The sequence below is a fragment of the Hemitrygon akajei genome, chromosome 24, assembly GCF_048418815.1.
Source record: "Hemitrygon akajei chromosome 24, sHemAka1.3, whole genome shotgun sequence".
Lineage (NCBI taxonomy): Eukaryota > Metazoa > Chordata > Chondrichthyes > Myliobatiformes > Dasyatidae > Hemitrygon > Hemitrygon akajei.
The window spans coordinates 37,860,220-37,878,157 of NC_133147.1; the positions used below are offsets into that span (position 1 = coordinate 37,860,220).

General features: G+C 54.5%; 1 protein-coding gene across 14 annotated transcripts in view; it reads right to left on the bottom strand.

The window, feature by feature from the left end:
• LOC140716017 (protein kinase C alpha type-like) overlaps window positions 1–17,938 on the bottom strand; it is a 176,071-nt gene that overhangs the window by 136,983 nt on the left and 21,150 nt on the right. For 2 of the 14 annotated variants that reach the window (XM_073028665.1, XM_073028662.1), the window contains 5 exons: window positions 15,666–15,725; window positions 5,956–6,021; window positions 4,676–4,741; window positions 3,604–3,669; window positions 2,312–2,377 (listed from right to left, as the gene is read on the bottom strand). In XM_073028665.1, coding sequence (XP_072884766.1) covers window positions 2,312–2,377; window positions 3,604–3,669; window positions 4,676–4,741; window positions 5,956–6,021; window positions 15,666–15,725 — 324 coding nt within the window. Of the gene's footprint in view, window positions 1–2,311; window positions 2,378–3,603; window positions 3,670–4,675; window positions 4,742–5,955; window positions 6,022–15,665; window positions 15,726–16,527; window positions 16,594–17,455; window positions 17,522–17,938 lie in introns of all 14 variants that reach the window. The other 12 variants (XM_073028655.1, XM_073028656.1, XM_073028659.1 and 9 more) reach the window with 12 other exon arrangements.

Consider the following 17,938-nt stretch of genomic DNA (forward strand, 5'->3'; position numbering starts at 1 on the left):
ATCTGTTCTGGGACCCCTACTCTTTGTGATTATTTGATGAATGACTGGATGTGGGAATGGAAGGGTTTGCAGATGACATGAAGGTCGGTGGAGCTGTGGATAGTGTAGAAGGTTGTTGTGGACTACAACGGGACATTGACAGGATGCAGAGCTGGGCTGAGAAGTGGCAGATAGAGTTCAACCTGAAGTAATTCACTTTGGAAGGCCAAACCTGAAGGCAGAGTACACGGCAGTGTGAAGGATCTTGGGGTCCTCATGTGTAGAACCCTGAAAATTGCAGTGCAAGATGATGGGGCGGTAAAAAAGCATTTGGTGTGTTGGCCTTCATCAGTCAGGGGCTGAGGTCCAGAGCCAGGAGATGATGTTGCAGCTCGACAAAACTCTGGCTGGAAAGCACTTGAAGTATTGTGCTTAGTTCTGGTCACTGCCTTACAGGGAGAATGTGGGAGATTTAGAGAGAATGCGGAGGAGATTTACAAGGATACTGTCCAGATTAGAGAGCGTGTCTAATGAGGAAAATCTGAGTGAGCTGGGTTTTGCTGTCTGGGGTGAAGGAGGAGGAGAGGTGGCTTGACAGACATGTACAAGATGATAACCATATAACCATATAACAATCACAGCACGGAAACAGGCCATTCCAGCCCTCCTAGTCCGTGCCGAACTCTTAATCTCACCTAGTCCCACCTACCCGCACTCAGCCCATAACCCTCCACTCCTTTCCTGTCCATATACCTATCCAATTTTACCTTAAATGACACAACTGAACTGGCCTCTACTACTTTTACAGGAAGCTCATTCCACACAGCTATCACTCCCTGAGTAAAGAAATACCCCCTCGTGTTTCCCTTAAACTTTTGCCCCATAACTCTCAAATCATGTCCTCTCGTTTGAATCTCCCCTACTCTCAATGGAAACAGCCTATTCACATCAACTCTATCTATCCCTCTCAAAATTTTAAATACCTCGATCAAATCCCCCCTCAACCTTCTACACTCCAATGAATAGAGACCTAACTTGTTCAACCTTTCTCTGTAACTTAAGTGCTGAAACCCAGGTAACATCCTAGTAAATCGTCTCTGCACTCTCTCTAATTTATTGATATCTTTCCTATAATTCGGTGACCAGAACTGTACACAATATTCCAAATTTGGCCTTACCAATGCCTTGTACAATTTTAACATTACATCCCAACTTCTGTACTCAATGCTCTGATTTATAAAGGCCAGCGTTCCAAAAGCCTTCTTCACCACCCTATCTACATGAGACTCCACCTTTAGGGAACTATGCACTGTTATTCCTAGATCTCTCTGTTCCACTGCATTCCTCAATGCCCTACCATTTACCCTGTATGTTCTATTTGGATTATTCCTGCCAAAATGTAGAACCTCACACTTCTCAGCATTAAACTCCATCTGCCAACGTTCAGCCCATTCTTCTAACCGGCGTAAATCTCCCTGCAAGCTTTGAAAACCCACCTCATTATCCACAACACCTCCTACCTTAGTATCATCGGCATACTTACTAATCCAATTTACCACCCCATCATCCAGATCATTTATGTATATTACAAACAACATTGGGCCCAAAACAGATCCCTGAGGCACCTCGCTAGTCACCGGCCTCCATCCTGATAAACAATTATCCACCACTACTCTCTGGCATCTCCAGAGAGATGTTGAATCCATTTTATTACTCCAGCATTAATACCTAACGACTGAACCTTCTTAACTAACCTTCCATGTGGAACTTTGTCAAGAGGCAGAGATGGGGTGGATAGCCAGAGACTTTTCCCAGAGCGGAAATGGCATAATTTTAAGGTGATTGGAAGAAATATGGGGGGATATCAGAGGTAGGTTTTATACACAGAGAATGATGGGTGGATAGTTAGAGGAGGGACAGGGAGGGGCAGGAAGAGGGTAGAGAAGAGACTTACGGGGAAGAGAGGGAGGGAGAGAGAAGTGGAGGGAGAGGGAAGTGAGAGAGGGGAGAGATGGGGAAGTGAGGGGCCAGATGAGAGGATTTGAGGGAGAGGAAGGGGAGAGAGTGGGAATATTGAAGTGGTGGAGAGAGGAGGCAGAGATGGGTGAAGAGGCATTCAAGCCACCTTAGTACACTGCACCCACACCAGCACACCCGAGCAAAAGCCCACCCAGATTCCACCCTGCCCATTGCTGGGATGAAGGAGGAAAGCGGAGGGTAGAAATTCCACACACAGCATCAGAAATTGGGTTTGAACCAAGACACCACATCACTACTTACTGTGATACCCAGTAACCATCTCCTCAGACAGAGAGTGAGACTCTGTACTTACCGGTGAGAACAACGCCATCTGGTTTGGGACTGACGGACCTTGAAATTGATGACGGGGGGATATGGGCTGAAAAATGATGTAAACATAAGTTTGAAAATGAGCAACACACACAAAATGCTGGTGGAACACAGCAGGCTAGGCGACATCTATAGGGAGAAGCGATGTCGACGTTTCGGGCTGAGACCCTTCGTCAGGACTAGAAAATTTGAAAATGAGAGTGGTTTCATTGTGAAATTCACCCGGTGATCACCCCTGTGCAGTGGGACAGAGACTGGGCAGAGGGGGTGTTATCACCTTTGGGTGAGAGTGAGAGAAAGTGCATGGTACTGAGGGGTTTGGGAAGAGAAAGGGGAGGCAGGGGAGTTAGAGGCAGATGGAAGAGGAGAGGGGAATGGGGAGATGGGAGAGTGGGACAGGGAAGGAGGAGGGGGACAGGAGGTCAATGGGGGAGGGGTATGGGGAGAGTGTGACGAGGACAGGGGTGGGGGAGGTGGAAGGGGCTCCATCCACACAGTTCCATCACACACACCCGGGGTCAGACACAGAGTGAAACCCCCTACACACCGTCCCATCACACACTCCCGGGGTCAGACACGGAGTGAATCTCCCTCCCCACTGTCCCATCACACACTCCCTGGGTCAGACACAGAGTGAATCTCCCTCCACACCGTCCCATCACACACTCCCGGGGTCAGACACAGAGTGAATCTCCCTCCACACCGTCCCATCACACACTCCCGGGGTCAGACACAGAGTGAATCTCCCTCCACACAGTCCCATCACCCACTCCCGGGGTCAGACACAGAGTGAAGCTCCCTCCACACAGTCCCATCACACACTCCCGGGGTCAGACACAGAGTGAATCTCCCTCCACACCGTCCCATCACACACTCCCGGGGTCAGACACAGAGTGAATCTCCCTCCCCACTGTCCCATCACACACTCCCGGGGTCAGACACAGAGTGAATCTCCCTCCACACTGTCCCATCACACACTCCCGGGGTCAGACACAGAGTGAATCTCCCTCCCCACTGTCCCATCACACACTCCCGGGGTCAGACACAGATTGAATCTCCCTCCCCACTGTCCCATCACACACTCCCGGGGTCAGACACAGAGTGAATCTCCCTCCACACCGTCCCATCGCACACTCCCGGGGTCAGACACAGAGTGAAACTCCCTCCAAACCATCCCATCGTACACTCCCGGGGTCAGACACAGAGTGAAACTCCCTCCACACTGTCCCATCACACACTCCCGGGGTCAGACAGAGAGTGAGACTCTGTACTTACCGGTGAGTTAAATCCCCTCTGGTTTGGGAGTGACGGACCCTGATGTGGATGACGGGGAGATATGGGCTGAAAAATGATGTGAACATAAGTTTGAAAATGAGAGTGGTTTCATTGTGAAATTCACCTGGTGATCACCCATGTGCAGTGGGACAGAGACTGGGGAGAGGGGGTGTTCCGACCTTTGGATGAGTGTGAGAGAAAGTGCATGGTACTGATGGGGTTGGGAAGAGAAAGGGGAGGCAGGGGAGTTAGAGGCAGATAGAGGAGGAGAGGGGAATGGGGAGACGGGAGAGTGGGAACGGGAGAGAGGAGGGGAGGGGAGGTCAATGGTGGAGGGGTATGGGGAGAGTGTGACGGGGACAGGGGTGGGGGAGGTGGAAGGGGCTCCATCCACACCGTCCCATCACACACTCCCGGGGTCAGACACAGAGTGAAGCTCCCTCCCCACTGTCCCATCACACACTCCCGGGGTCAGACACAGAGTGAATCTCCCTCCACACCGTCCCATCACACACTCCCGGGGTCAGACACAGATTGAATCTCCCTCCCCACTGTCCCATCACACACTCCCAGGGTCAGACACAGAGTGAATCTCCCTCCACACCGTCCCATCACACACTCCCGGGGTCAGACACAGAGTGAATCTCCCTCCCCACTGTCCCATCACACACTCCCTGGGTCAGACACAGAGTGAATCTCCCTCCACACCGTCCCATCACACACTCCCAGGGTCAGACACAGAGTGAATCTCCCTCCACACCGTCCCATCACACACTCCCGGGGTCAGACACAGAGTGAATCTCCCTCCACACCGTCCCATCACACACTCCCGGGGTCAGACACAGAGTGAAACTCCCTCCACACCGTCCCATCGCACACTCCCGGGGTCAGACACAGAGTGAAACTCCCTCCACACCATCCCATCATACACTCCCGGGGTCAGACACAGAGTGAAACTCCCTCCACACCATCCCATCACACACTCCCGGGGTCAGACACAGAGTGAAACTCCCTCCACACTGTCCCATTACACACTCCCGGGGTCAGACAGAGAGTGAGACTCTGTACTTACCGGTGAGTTAAATCCCCTCTGGTTTGGGAGTGACGGACCCTGATGTTGATGACGGGGAGATATGGGCTGAAAAATGATGTGAACATAAGTTTGAAAATGAGAGTGGTTTCATTGTGAAATTCACCTGGTGATCACCCCTGTGCAGTGGGACAGAGACTGGGGAGAGGGGGTGTTCCGACCTTTGGATGAGTGTGAGAGAAAGTGCATGGTACTGAGGGGGTTGGGAAGAGAAAGGGGAGGCAGGGGAGTTAGAGGCAGATAGAGGAGGAGAGGGGAATGGGGAGACGGGAGAGTGGGAACGGGAGGGAGGAGGGGAGGGGAGGTCAATGGTGGAGGGGTATGGGGAGAGTGTGACGGGGACAGGGGTGGGGGAGGTGGAAGGGGCTCCATCCACACCGTCCCATCACACACTCCCGGGGTCAGACACAGAGTGAAGCTCCCTCCCCACTGTCCCATCACACACTCCCGGGGTCAGACACAGAGTGAAGCTCCCTCCCCACTGTCCCATCACACACTCCCGGGGTCAGACACAGAGTGAATCTCCCTCCACACCGTCCCATCACACACTCCCGGGGTCAGACACAGAGTGAATCTCCCTCCCCACTGTCCCATCACACACTCCCGGGGTCAGACACAGAGTGAATCTCCCTCCACACCGTCCCATCACACACTCCCGGGGTCAGACACAGAGTGAATCTCCCTCCCCACTGTCCCATCACACACTCCCAGGGTCAGACACAGACTGAATCTCCCTCCACACCGTCCCATCACACACTCCCGGGGCCAGACACAGAGTGAATCTCCCTCCCCACTGTCCCATCACACACTCCCAGGGTCAGACACAGAGTGAATCTCCCTCCACACCGTCCCAACACACACTCCCGGGGTCAGACACAGATTGAATCTCCCTCCCCACTGTCCCATCACACACTCCCAGGGTCAGACACAGAGTGAATCTCCCTCCACACCGTCCCATCACACACTCCCGGGATCAGACACAGAGTGAATCTCCCTCCCCACTGTCCCATCACACACTCCCGGGGTCAGACAGAGAGTGAATCTCCCTCCACACCGTCCCATCACACACTCCCGGGGTCAGACACAGAGTGAAACTCCCTCCACACCGTCCCATCGCACACTCCCGGGGTCAGACACAGAGTGAAACTCCCTCCACACCATCCCATCACACACTCCCGGGGTCAGACACAGAGTGAAACTCCCTCCACACTGTCCCATTACACACTCCCGGGGTCAGACAGAGAGTGAGACTCTGTACTTACCGGTGAGAACAATCCCCTCTGGTTTGGGAGTGACGGACCCTGATGTTGATGACGGGGAGATATGGGCTGAAAAATGATGTGAACATAAGTTTGAAAATGAGAGTGGTTTCATTGTGAAATTCACCTGGTGATCACCCCTGTGCAGTGGGACAGAGACTGGGGAGAGGGGGTGTTCCGACCTTTGGGTGAGAGTGAGAGAAAGTGCATGGTACTGAGGGGTTTGGGAAGAGAAAGGGGAGGCAGGGGAGTTAGAGGCAGATAGAGGAGGAGAGGGGAATGGGGAGACGGGAGAGTGGGAACGGGAGGGAGGAGGGGAGGGGAGGTCAATGGTGGAGGGGTATGGGGAGAGTGTGACGGGGACAGGGGTGGGGGAGGTGGAAGGGGCTCCATCCACACCGTCCCATCACACACACCCGGGGTCAGACACAGAGTGAAACCCCCTCCACACCGTCCCAACACACACTCCGGGGGTCAGACACAGAGTGAAACTCCCCCCACACCGTCCCATCACACACTCCCGGGGTCAGACACAGAGTGAAGCTCCCTCCACACCATCCCATCACACACTCCCGGGGTCAGACACAGAGTGAAACTCCCTCCACACAGTCCCATCACACACTCCCGGGGTCAGACACAGAGTGAAGCTCCCTCCACACCGTCCCATCACACACTCCCGGGGTCAGACACAGAGTGAATCTCCCTCCACACCGTCCCATCACACACTCCCGGGGTCAGACACAGAGTGAATCTCCCACCACACCGTCCCATCACATACTCTCGTGGTCAGACCCAGAGTGAAGCTCCCTCCACACCGTCCCATCACACACTCCCGGGGTCAGACACAGAGTGAAACCCCCTCCACACCGTCCCATCACACACTCCCGGGGTCAGACCCAGAGTGAAGCTCCCTCCACACCGTCCCATCACACACTCCCGGGGTCAGACACAGAGAGGAGCTGTTCTGATTGCGCTGGGAGAAATCAAGGAAAAACTGCTTAATGAAGGTTGTGATTTACTTGGAAATTGGTTTGAAACGTCTCTTGAACATCTAAGTGAGCGGCTGGTTTAGTGTGGAAGCTTTGTTTGGAGTTTTTCTGCCAGTTTGGATGGGGTTCGTTGACAGCTTCGAACTGCGTAGCACCCAGCTGTGGCCGCCGGCAATTCGCCAGGAAGCCGGGTCGCTCCAAAAACCGGAGACAAACGCCGTTGTTCCCTCACTGACATCGGGACAACCTCCTTCCATCTCTATCGTCATGACTCCCGTTCGGTGTAGGAGCCGAAACATCGTTTGAGACGTCTCGACCTCTCACGGCCTGGAAGTTCTGCAGGACTAACGGAGCCTTTCCTGGCGTTGGAATTTCTGGCACTGAGCCAGCAAGGTACTGTCGAGTACAAACTTTTCCGGCCAGTTACTCAACTCGCTCCAGGACTTTATAACCAGCACCACCGTATCATTCTCGATTCGGACATTGAACCAACATGCCGGACCAGTCTATAGGGAGTCGCAGGCCTGCGGGGAGTTATGCCAAGGCGGCTGCCTCTCCAGCCTCGGACAACGCCCTGTTTCGGTCGGTGAAAGTTGAACGCGGGGTGCGGGGAGACTGTAGGTCTGACACGGTGGTCAGCAGCACAGGGGCGCCGCAGGGAACCGTACTCTCTCCGGTCCTGTTCACCCTGTACACATCAGACTTCCTATATAACTCGGAGTCCTGCCATGTGCAGAAGTTCGCTGATGACACGGCCATAGTGGGGTGTGTCAGGAATGGACAGGAGGAGGAGTATAGGAAACTGATACAGGACTTTGTGATATGGTGCAACTCAAACTACCTGCGTCTCAATATCACCAAGACCAAGGAGATGGTGGTGGACTTTAGGAGATCTAGGCCTCATATGGAGCCAGTGATCATTAATGGAGAATGTGTGGAGCAGGTTAAGACCTACAAGTATCTGGGAGTACAGTTAGACGAGAAGCTAGACTGGACTGCCAACACAGATACCTTGTGCAGGAAGGCACAGAGTCGACTGTACTTCCTAAGAAGGTTGGCGTCATTCAATGTCTGTAGTGAGATGCTGAAGATGTTCTATAGGTCAGTTGTGGAGAGCGCCCTCTTCTTTGTGGTGGCATGTTGGGTTGGAAGCATTAAGAAGAGGGACGCCTCACGTCTTAATAAGCTGGTAAGGAAGGCGGGCTCTGTCGTGGGCAAAGTACTGGAGAGTTTAACATCGGTAGCTGAGCGAAGGGTGCTGAGTAGGCTACGGTCAATTATGGATAACTCTGAACATCCTCTACATAGCACCATCCAGAGACAGAGAAGCAGTTTCAGCGACAGGTTACTATCGATGCAATGCTCCTCAGACAGGATGAAGAGGTCAATACTCCCCAATGCCATTAGGCTTTACAATTCTACCGCCAGGACTTAAGAACTTTTTAAAAGCTATTATTAATGCTTTTTGAGATAGTGATTTAGATGCATATCATATTTTTTACTGAGTTAAGTATTGTATGTAATTAGTTCTGCTACAACAAGTGTATGGGACATTGGAAAAAAGTTGAATTTCCCCATGGGGATGAATAAAGTATCTATCTATCTATCTATCTATCTAATGTATTTTGCGAACTGGAACTACCCTGGAGAAGTGCGCGGAGGCTATGGAGGACTTGTTGGGGAGAGATGGTGTTTTAGCCGCTGAGAAAGAGTTCGAGAAGGCGGTGTTTTACCTGAGGAATGATGAGTTGGTGCATCGGGCCCTCAGTAGAGGGATCACGGTGGAGAACATCTTTTTACAGATGGAGCTGGTGACAGCTCCCACACAACGCATCGTCCTCAGCCACGTACAGCCTTTCATCCCCAACGAGGACCTGCTTCCCGCACTAGCCCGTTTGGGGCAAGTACGGTCAGAAATAACTGCCATCAGGCACAAGTTCAGGAGACGCACCCTCCGTACCATAATCTCTTTCCGGCGACAGGTATTCATGAAACTGGAAAAGGAGGACGAAGTTGAGGGCCGGTTTACTGTCCGGCACGAGGGGGTAGATTATCAGGTGTATTGGAGCTCTGAGCGCCCACGGTGCCATGCGTGCGGGGAGGTGGGGCACTTTCGGAGGGATTGTCTGAACACCCGAAAACCCAGGGAGTCCACTTTGGGAACTAGTGCCCCAGCTAACTCTGCCCCTACACCTATGCCGGCCCCTGCTCCTGCCCCTGACCCTGTCTCTAACCCTGTCCCTGTTCCTACGTCTGTTCCAGTCTCTGCTCCTACCCCTGTGGTTCAGGCGACTGTTCCTGAGGCTACGTGCAGGGAGGTTCAGGTGAGGGATGGGGTGGAGCTTGTGCGGGGAAAGAAAGCGAGGAAGAAATCCAAACACATGAAGAAGTCGGCCCCCGAGACCGCAGAGCTCACGCCCATTTGCCCTAAAGTGGAGCGGGAGGCTCGGGGAAGTGCACAGTCGGACGGGGTGATGGAAGCGGAGAGTAACGCTCCATCGGTGAATCCCGCACCTGTGTGCTCCTCCGGCTTGAAGAGGAGAAGGGAATGTTCCCCCAAGAGGGCAGAGAATGTAGATGCGGGGGAATCCCAGAAAGGGGTGGGAATCCGGGTGGAAGTTGTGTCTAACCCTGAATCCCCGGATGTAGCCACCAGTCCTGTGGTGGGTGGTGTGGTTGTGCAGGAAGCTAGTGCTGGGCCTGTTTGCACAACTAAAACAGACCTGGAGCCCTCCACCCAGGACTTAGCAAATGTATTAAATAGGACAAGCGGAGAGGAGACCAGGCTCTCTCACTGTCAGCATCAGGCAGCCGGTGAATCCATTGGACCAGAGCTGCTGGGGTCCCCTTCATGCCTGTCTCCTGTGGAGGGTGATATACCCTGCATGCCGACCCCATCAACTAATGGCCTGCAGGGAGTCCCTGGGGACTTTCCCTCCATCGTCGCAACTGTGGATAAGACTGATGCGACGGTGGAGCGGGAAGATATGAGGGAGGTACCCGCTGTGCAGTCTGGGTTACAGGGGCAGTCACCTTATACACCACATGAGGAGGAAGATGGGGGATCTGTCTGCAGTGAGGGGTTGGAGGGAGATTCTATTGATAGTGAGACAATGGACATCCTCACCCCTCCTGAAAAAACCCCATTGATACCTGTGGAGGAGATCAGAGAGTTCATTCACTCCTCTGTGGGTGCAAAGCATCGGCCTAAACTAGCCTCGCTTCGCTGGCCTAGCATGCCGAGGCTGGTGAAGTCCCTGCGAGTTATTCCAAGACGGAAGGGGAAGAGGAAGAGGAATGTTGTGTCGGGGAATGACAGACAGCAGCTGAAATCCTTCCTGGATGACCTGGTGAGGGACATCAGGGTGAAAAGCAGCCTCGCTCCTTCGGGAGATGGTGGGTCACAGGGTAGCAATGGCAGCAGTCGGGCCCAGAAAGCAAAGAATATTCTTGGTTTTCTTCGGGATAGTGTGGTTGAGGGTGCCTCCGCTCTCAGTGGGAAGGGTACTGGTGCTGAGGCCTAGTGTGCTCCTGACATGAAACTTACCATAGCTAGTCTTAATGTAAATGGTAGCAGGGGCTCTCTCCGCAGATATAACAATCTCTCAGTCCTCAGAGATGGGAGATACGCGGTGAGTTTCCTGCAGGAAACCCATACCACCCCGGGGGACGAGTCCGCTTGGCTCCTGGAGTGGCAGGGCGGGGTCTACATGAGTCACCTCAGCTCCAACTCTAGTGGGGTGGCGATCCTGTTGGCCCCAACCTTCCGGCCAGAAATTGTAGGAGTCCAAGATGTTGTGCCCGGCCGTCTGCTCCACCTGGCTGTGCACCTGGATGGAGTACCGCTTCATTTTATCAACATGTATGCTCCGAGGCGCGGGGTGATGCAGACGCGCCTATTCTGTCAGCTGTCCACCTTGCTGAGTTCCATCGATCCTGGGGACTGCGTCATCCTCGGGGGAGACTTCAACTGTACCCTCGAGGTGGAGGACCACTCGGGCCTCCAACGCGACCCAGCATCGGCGAAAAAGTTAAAGGAGCTAGTCAGCTCCTTTGACTTGGTGGACAGCTGGCGGAATCTTCACCCCGACTCTAGCGCCTTCTCCAGAAGATCTAGAGAGGGAGGTTCCCGGATAGACCGCCTGTATATCTCTCGGGCTTATGTCTCCCGCGTGTCGGCGTCCTCCATGCGGCCGATGTCGTGCTCGGATCATCACCTTGTGTGCATGGAATTTACTCCTCTGCACCCTCGGGTGGGATCCGGGTATTGGCACTTTAACAACCGGCTGTTGGAGGAGAGCCGATTCCGGGATTCATTCCGAGCGTTCTGGGCCACCTGGAGAGAGAGACGGAGAGAGTTCAGCTCCCTACGGCTGTGGTGGGATGTGGGCAAGGCCCACATCCGGTTTTTATGTCGGGAGTACACTAGGGGGTCGACAAAGAGGCGGGGCTCTGAGATTGAGCGGCTTGAGAGAGCATTGCTTGACCTAGAGTCCCGTCTTGGTCCGACCGGTGGAGACCATCAAATGTGGCAGGAATACCAGGAGAAGAAGAACGCACTCAGGCATCTGCAGCTTCAGCAGTCCCGAGGTGCATATGTGAGGTCGCGGATCCAAATGCTGCAAGATTTGGACCGCGGCTCACCCTTCTTCTACTGGTTGGAGAAATGGCGGGGAGTTCAAAAGCAGCTGGTGGAGCTACTGGCTGCTGATGGCTCCTCCATCACGGATCCTGATGAAATTATCAAAGAAGTCCGCACTTTCTATCGGTCCTTATTCTCACCAGATCCGTCAAATGCAGGGGCGTGCAGTGAGGTCTGGGAAGATTTAGCAAAGGTCAGCCCAGAAGACGCAGCGCGTCTGGACGCTCCCCTGACTCGGGAGGAGCTGTCTACTGCCCTTCGGCAACTCCAGAGGGGTAAATCCCCTGGCTTAGATGGTCTGAATGTAGAGTTTTATCAGGCTTTTTGGGATGTCCTGGGGGTCGATTACAGCCTTGTTCTAGGGGAGAGCCTAGCCACCGGGGAAATGCCCCTCTCATGGCGGAGAGCTGTTGTAGTCCTGCTGCCCAAGAAGGGAGACCTTCGCCTGCTAAAGAACTGGCGCTCGGTCTCCCTCTTGTGCGCGGACTACAAGATCTTCGCCCGGGCAATGGCCAACCGTCTTGGTTCAGTACTGAGACAGGTGATTCACCCTGACCAATCTTACACGGTCCCGGGCCGCTCCATCCAGGACAACGTCCACCTAGTACGGGACCTGATCCACCTGCAGCAGGAGACTGGGTCCCGGGCAGCGTTTCTCTCTCTTGACCAGGAGAAGGCGTTTGACTGGGTAGACCACAGTTTCCTGGTGGGCACTCTGCAGGCCTTTGGGCTCGGACCACACTTTGTGGCCCGAGTTCGACTCCTATACTCTGCCGCTGAGTGCCTTGTTAAGGTCAATGGATCACTGGCAGCGCCCATTCCCTTCAGGAGAGGAATACGTCAGGGATGCCCCATGTCCGGTCAATTGTACACGATCTGTGTCGAGCCATTCCTAAGCCTCCTACGGCGAAGGCTGACGGGTCTGGTTCTGCGTGAACCGGACATGGAGGTCGTCCTCTCGGCCTACGCTGATGATGTACTCCTCATGATGACAGATCCCAGTGACCTGCGGAGGATGCGCGAGTGCCAAGAAGTTTTCTCGGCAGCATCCTCCGCTAGGATCAACTGGGCGAAATGTTCCGGACTCTTGGTGGGTCAGTGGCAGGTGGACTCCCTGCCAGAGGAGATGAGAGCTTTTGAGTGGAACACCAGATGTCTCCTCTATCTGGGAGTCTACCTGAGTCCTTCTGGGGAGACCTGGCTGGCGAACTGGCAGGACCTGGAGACGAAAGTCATGGCCCGGCTGGGGCGATGGTCAGGCCTTCTCAGGGTGCTTTCCTATCGAGGCAGGGTGGTGGTCATAAACCAGCTGGTGGCCTCCATGTTGTGGTATCGGATGGTCACCTTGGCTCCTCCTGCCCCATTTGTTGCGAGAATGCAGAGGAAGTTAGTGGACTTCTTCTGGGGCAACAGGAAACACTGGGTCTCTGCAGCGGTCTTGAGTCTCCCAGTGGGAGAGGGCGGACAGTCGCTGGTGTGTGTTCGTACATGACTGGCAGCTCTCCGCCTCAGGACTCTGCAGAGATTCCTGGACGCCGAGCACCCTCCCAGGTGGCACGTGTTGGCGACTTTCTTCCTCCGGAGGGGCTGCTGTCTTCACGAAGAGATGCGGCTACCACCGGCGGGCGTCAGCCGTACTGCTTTGCGGAGTCTGCCCGGCTTCTATCAGGACCTACTGAGAGTCTGGAACATGGTCGCCTCAGGCCGGGAATCCCCTCCTCTGGCGGAGGGCGGGGTCCTGGCCGACCCTTGACCTACCTCAGTGGATGTCGGTGCAGCTCAGTTGTGTGGACCGACTCAGGCCGAGCTGCTTGTCGGGCCCAGACCCCGCAATCTTCTCCGGGAGCCGTGTCCACACAACTTGAGTCGTCTCTCATCGATACCCACAGTCCCATTCAGGGATGCAAGTAGGAGGTATTTGTATGGGCTGCTGCTCCACACCCTCCACTTCCTTGCCCTTGTCCACCATCCCGACACACCATGGCGGTCAGTCTTTCCACCCGGAGGTGAGGAGAGTCCCCACTGGAAGTCCCTTTACGAGGGGGTTCTTCCCATGCACCTGGGGGATCTCGGCTGGAGGGTGCTGCATAGAGCGGTGCCCTGCAATAAGTTCTTCAGTTTGTACATGGATCTCCCACCCGCATGCCACTTCTGCGGGCTGGAGGAGACCGTCTATCACATGTACATGGAGTGTGCGAGGCTGCAGCCTCTTTTTGCGTATTTGCGTGGGCTGCTTCTCGCCTTCTGGCTGCATTTTAGCCCCAACCTATTTATATATGGTCATCCAGTAAGGAAGGGGGCATGGAGGGATGAGGATGTCCTAGTCAACTTGCTCCTGGGGCTGGCGAAATCCGCCATCCGAGGGTCTTGGAAACAGGTGGCGGGAGGATCTCCCCGGACAGACTGCCCGGCAATGTTTAGAGGGTATGTTCGTGCCCGGGTAAATATTGAAAAAGAGCACGCGCAGTCCACGGCGACCTTAGAGGAGTTTCGAGACTGTTGGGCTCCGCGGGGTGTAAATGCCATCGTGGATAGAGATGGCAACATTTTGGTGTAATGTCTATTGTCTATTTGTAGTGAAGTAATTGTGTTTGCCACTGTTTTGTATATATTGTATAGCACCGATATTTGTAATAAAGGATTTTGTAATAAAAAAAAAGGGGTCAGACACAGAGTGAATCTCCCTCCACACCGTCCCATCACACACTCCCGGGGTCAGACACAGAGTGAACCTCCCTCCACACCGTCCCATCACACACTCCCGGGGTCAGACACAGAGTGAATCTCCCTCCACACCGTCCCATCACACACTCCCGGGGTCAGACACAGAGTAAACCCCTTCACACCGTCCCATCGCACACTCCCGGGATCAGACACAGAGTGATTCTCCCTCCACACCGTCCCATCACACACTCCCGGGGTCAGACACAGAGTGAAACTCCCTCCACACCGTCCCATCACACACTCCCGGGGTCAGACACAGAGTGAATCTCCCTCCACACCGTCCCATCACACACTCCCGAGGTCAGACACAGAATGAATCTCCCTCCACACCATCCCATCACACACTCCCGGGGTCAGACACAGAGTGAATCTCCCTCCACACCGTCCCATCACACACTCCCGGGGTCAGACACAGAGTAAACCCCTTCACACCGTCCCATCGCACACTCCCGGGATCAGACACAGAGTGATTCTCCCTCCACACCGTCCCATCACACACTCCCGGGGTCAGACACAGAGTAAACCCCTTCACACCGTCCCATCGCACACTCCCGGGATCAGACACAGAGTGATTCTCCCTCCACACCGTCCCATCACACACTCCCGGGGTCAGACACAGAGTAAACCCCTTCACACCGTCCCATCGCACACTCCCGGGATCAGACACAGAGTGATTCTCCCTCCACACCGTCCCATCACACACTCCCGGGGTCAGACACAGAGTGAAACTCCCTCCACACCGTCCCATCACACACTCCCGGGGTCAGACACAGAGTGAATCTCCCTCCACACCGTCCCATCACACACTCCCGAGGTCAGACACAGAATGAATCTCCCTCCACACCATCCCATCACACACTCCCGGGGTCAGACACAGAGTGAATCTCCCTCCACACCGTCCCATCACACACTCCCGGGGTCAGACACAGAGTGAATCTCCCTCCACACCGTCCCATCACACACTCCCGGGGTCAGACACAGTGTGAATCTCCCTCCACACCGTCCCATCACACACTCCCGGGGTCAGTCACAGAGTGAAGCTCCCTCCACACCGTCCCATCACACACTCACAGGGTCAGACACAGAGTGAATCTCCCTCCACACCATCCCATCACACACTCCCGGGGTCAGACACAGAGTGAATCTCCCTCCACACCGTCCCATCACACACTCCCAGGGTCAGAAACAGAGTGAAGCTCCCTCCAGACCGTCCCATCACACACTCCTGGGGTCAGACACAATCTCCCTCCACACTGTTCCATCACACACTCTCGGGGTCAGACACAGAGTGAAGCTCCCTCCACACCGTCCCATCACACACTCCCGGGGTCAGACACAGAGTGAGACTCTGTACTTACCGGTGAGAAAAATCCCTTCTGGTTTGGGACTGACGGATCCTGAGGACGGGGGGATATGGGCTGAAAAATGATGTAAACATAAGTTTGAAAATGAGAGTGGTTTCATTGTGAAATTCACCCTGTGATCACCCCTGTGCAGTGGGACAGAGACTGGGGAGAGGGGGGGGTTCCCACCTTCAGGTGAGTGTAAGGTGAAGTGTAGGGTAGTGAGGGGCTTTGGGGAAGGAGAGCGGGGATATGAGAGGGAGTGAGAGGTGGTGGGAGAGGGAGAGAGGGAGGGACGGAGAGGGGAAAGGAGGGAGAGAGAGAACAACAGAGAGAGTGTTGATTTACAGACTGCATCATCTCCCTCCACACCGTCCCATCACACACTCCCGGGGTCAGACACAGAGTGAATCTCCCTCCACACCGTCCCATCACACACTCCCGGGGTCAGACACAGAGTGAATCTCACTCCACACCGTCCCATCGCACACTCCCGGGGTCAGACACAGAGTGAATCTCCCTCCACACTGTCCCATCACACACTCTCGGGGCCAGACACAGAGTGAAACTCCCTCCACACTGTCCCATCACACACTCCCGTGAATCTCCCTCCACACCGTCCCATCACACACTCCCGGGGTCAGACACAGAGTGAAATTCCCTCCACACCGTCCCATTACACACTCCCGGGGTCAGACACAGAGTGAAACCCCCTCCACACCATCCCATCACACACTCCCGGGGTCAGACACAGAGTGAATCTCCCTCCACACCGTCCCATCACACACTCCCGGTGTCAGACACAGAGTGAATCTCCCTCTACACCGTCCCATCATACACTCCCGGGGTCAGACAGAGAATGAGACTCTGTACTTACCGGTGAGTTAAATCCCCTCTGGTTTGGGACTGACGGACCTTGATATTGAGGACGGGGAGATATGGGCTGAAAAATGATGTAAACATAAGTTTGAAAATGAGAGTGTTTTGTTGTGAAATTCACCCTGTGATCACCCCTGTGCAGTGGGACAGAGACTGGGGAGAGGGGGTGTTCCCACCTTCAGGTGAGTGTGAGGTCGTATAGGGTAGTGAGGGGCTTTGGGGGAAAAGAAAGGGGAGGGAGAGTGAGGGGAAAGAGCAGAAGGGCAAAGGGAATGGGAAGGAGACAGGGAAAGAGGGTAACGGAGAGACAGAGAGAAAAAGAAAGAAATATATGATCTACACAACTCAGTCCACAAGGTTCCATCACACACTCCCGGGGTCAGACACAGAGTGAATCTCCCTCCACACCGTCCCATCACACTCTCCCAGGGTCAGACACAGAGTGAAGCTCCCTCCACACCGTCCCATCACACTCCCGGGGTCAGACACAGAGTGAATCTCCCTCCACACTGTCCCAGCACACACTCCCGGGGTCAGATACAGAGTGAATCTCCCTCCACACCGTCCCATCACACTCTCCGGGAGTTAGACACAGAGTGAAGCTCCCTCCACACCGTCCCATCACACACTCCCGGGGTCAGACACAGAGTGAATCTCCCTCCACACTGTCCCAGCACACACTCCCGGGGTCAGACACAGAGAAAATCTCTCTCCACACCGTCCCATCACACACTCCCGGGGTCTGATACAGAGTGAAGCTCCCTCCACACCGTCCCATCACACACTCCCGGGGTCAGACACAGAGTGAATCTCCCTCCACACCGTCCCAGCACACACTCCCGGGGTCAGACACAGAGTGAATCTCCCTCTACACCGTCCCATCATACACTCCCGGGGTCAGACAGAGAGTGAGACTCTGTACTTACCGGTGAGTTAAATCCCCTCTGGTTTGGGACTGACGGACCTTGATATTGAGGATGGGGGAATATGGGCTGAAAAATGATGTAAACATAAGTTTGAAAATGAGAGTGTTTTCATTGTGAAATTCACCCTGTGATCACCCCTGTGCAGTGGGACAGAGACTGGGGAGAGGGGGTGTTCCCACCTTCAGGTGAGTGTGAGGTCAAGTGTAGGGTAGTGAAGGCATTTGGGGGAAGAGAAAGGGGAGGGAGAGTGAGGGGAAAGAGCAGAAGGGCAAAGGGAATGGGAGGGAGACATGGAAAGAGGGTAACGGAGAGACAGAGAGAAAAAGAAAGAAATATATGATCTGCACAACTCAGTCCACACAGTTCCATCACACACGCCCGGGGTCAGATGCAGAGTGAATCTCCCTCCACACCGTCCCATCACACAGTCCCGGGGTCAGACACAGAGTGAAACCCCCTCCACACGTCCCATCATACACTCCT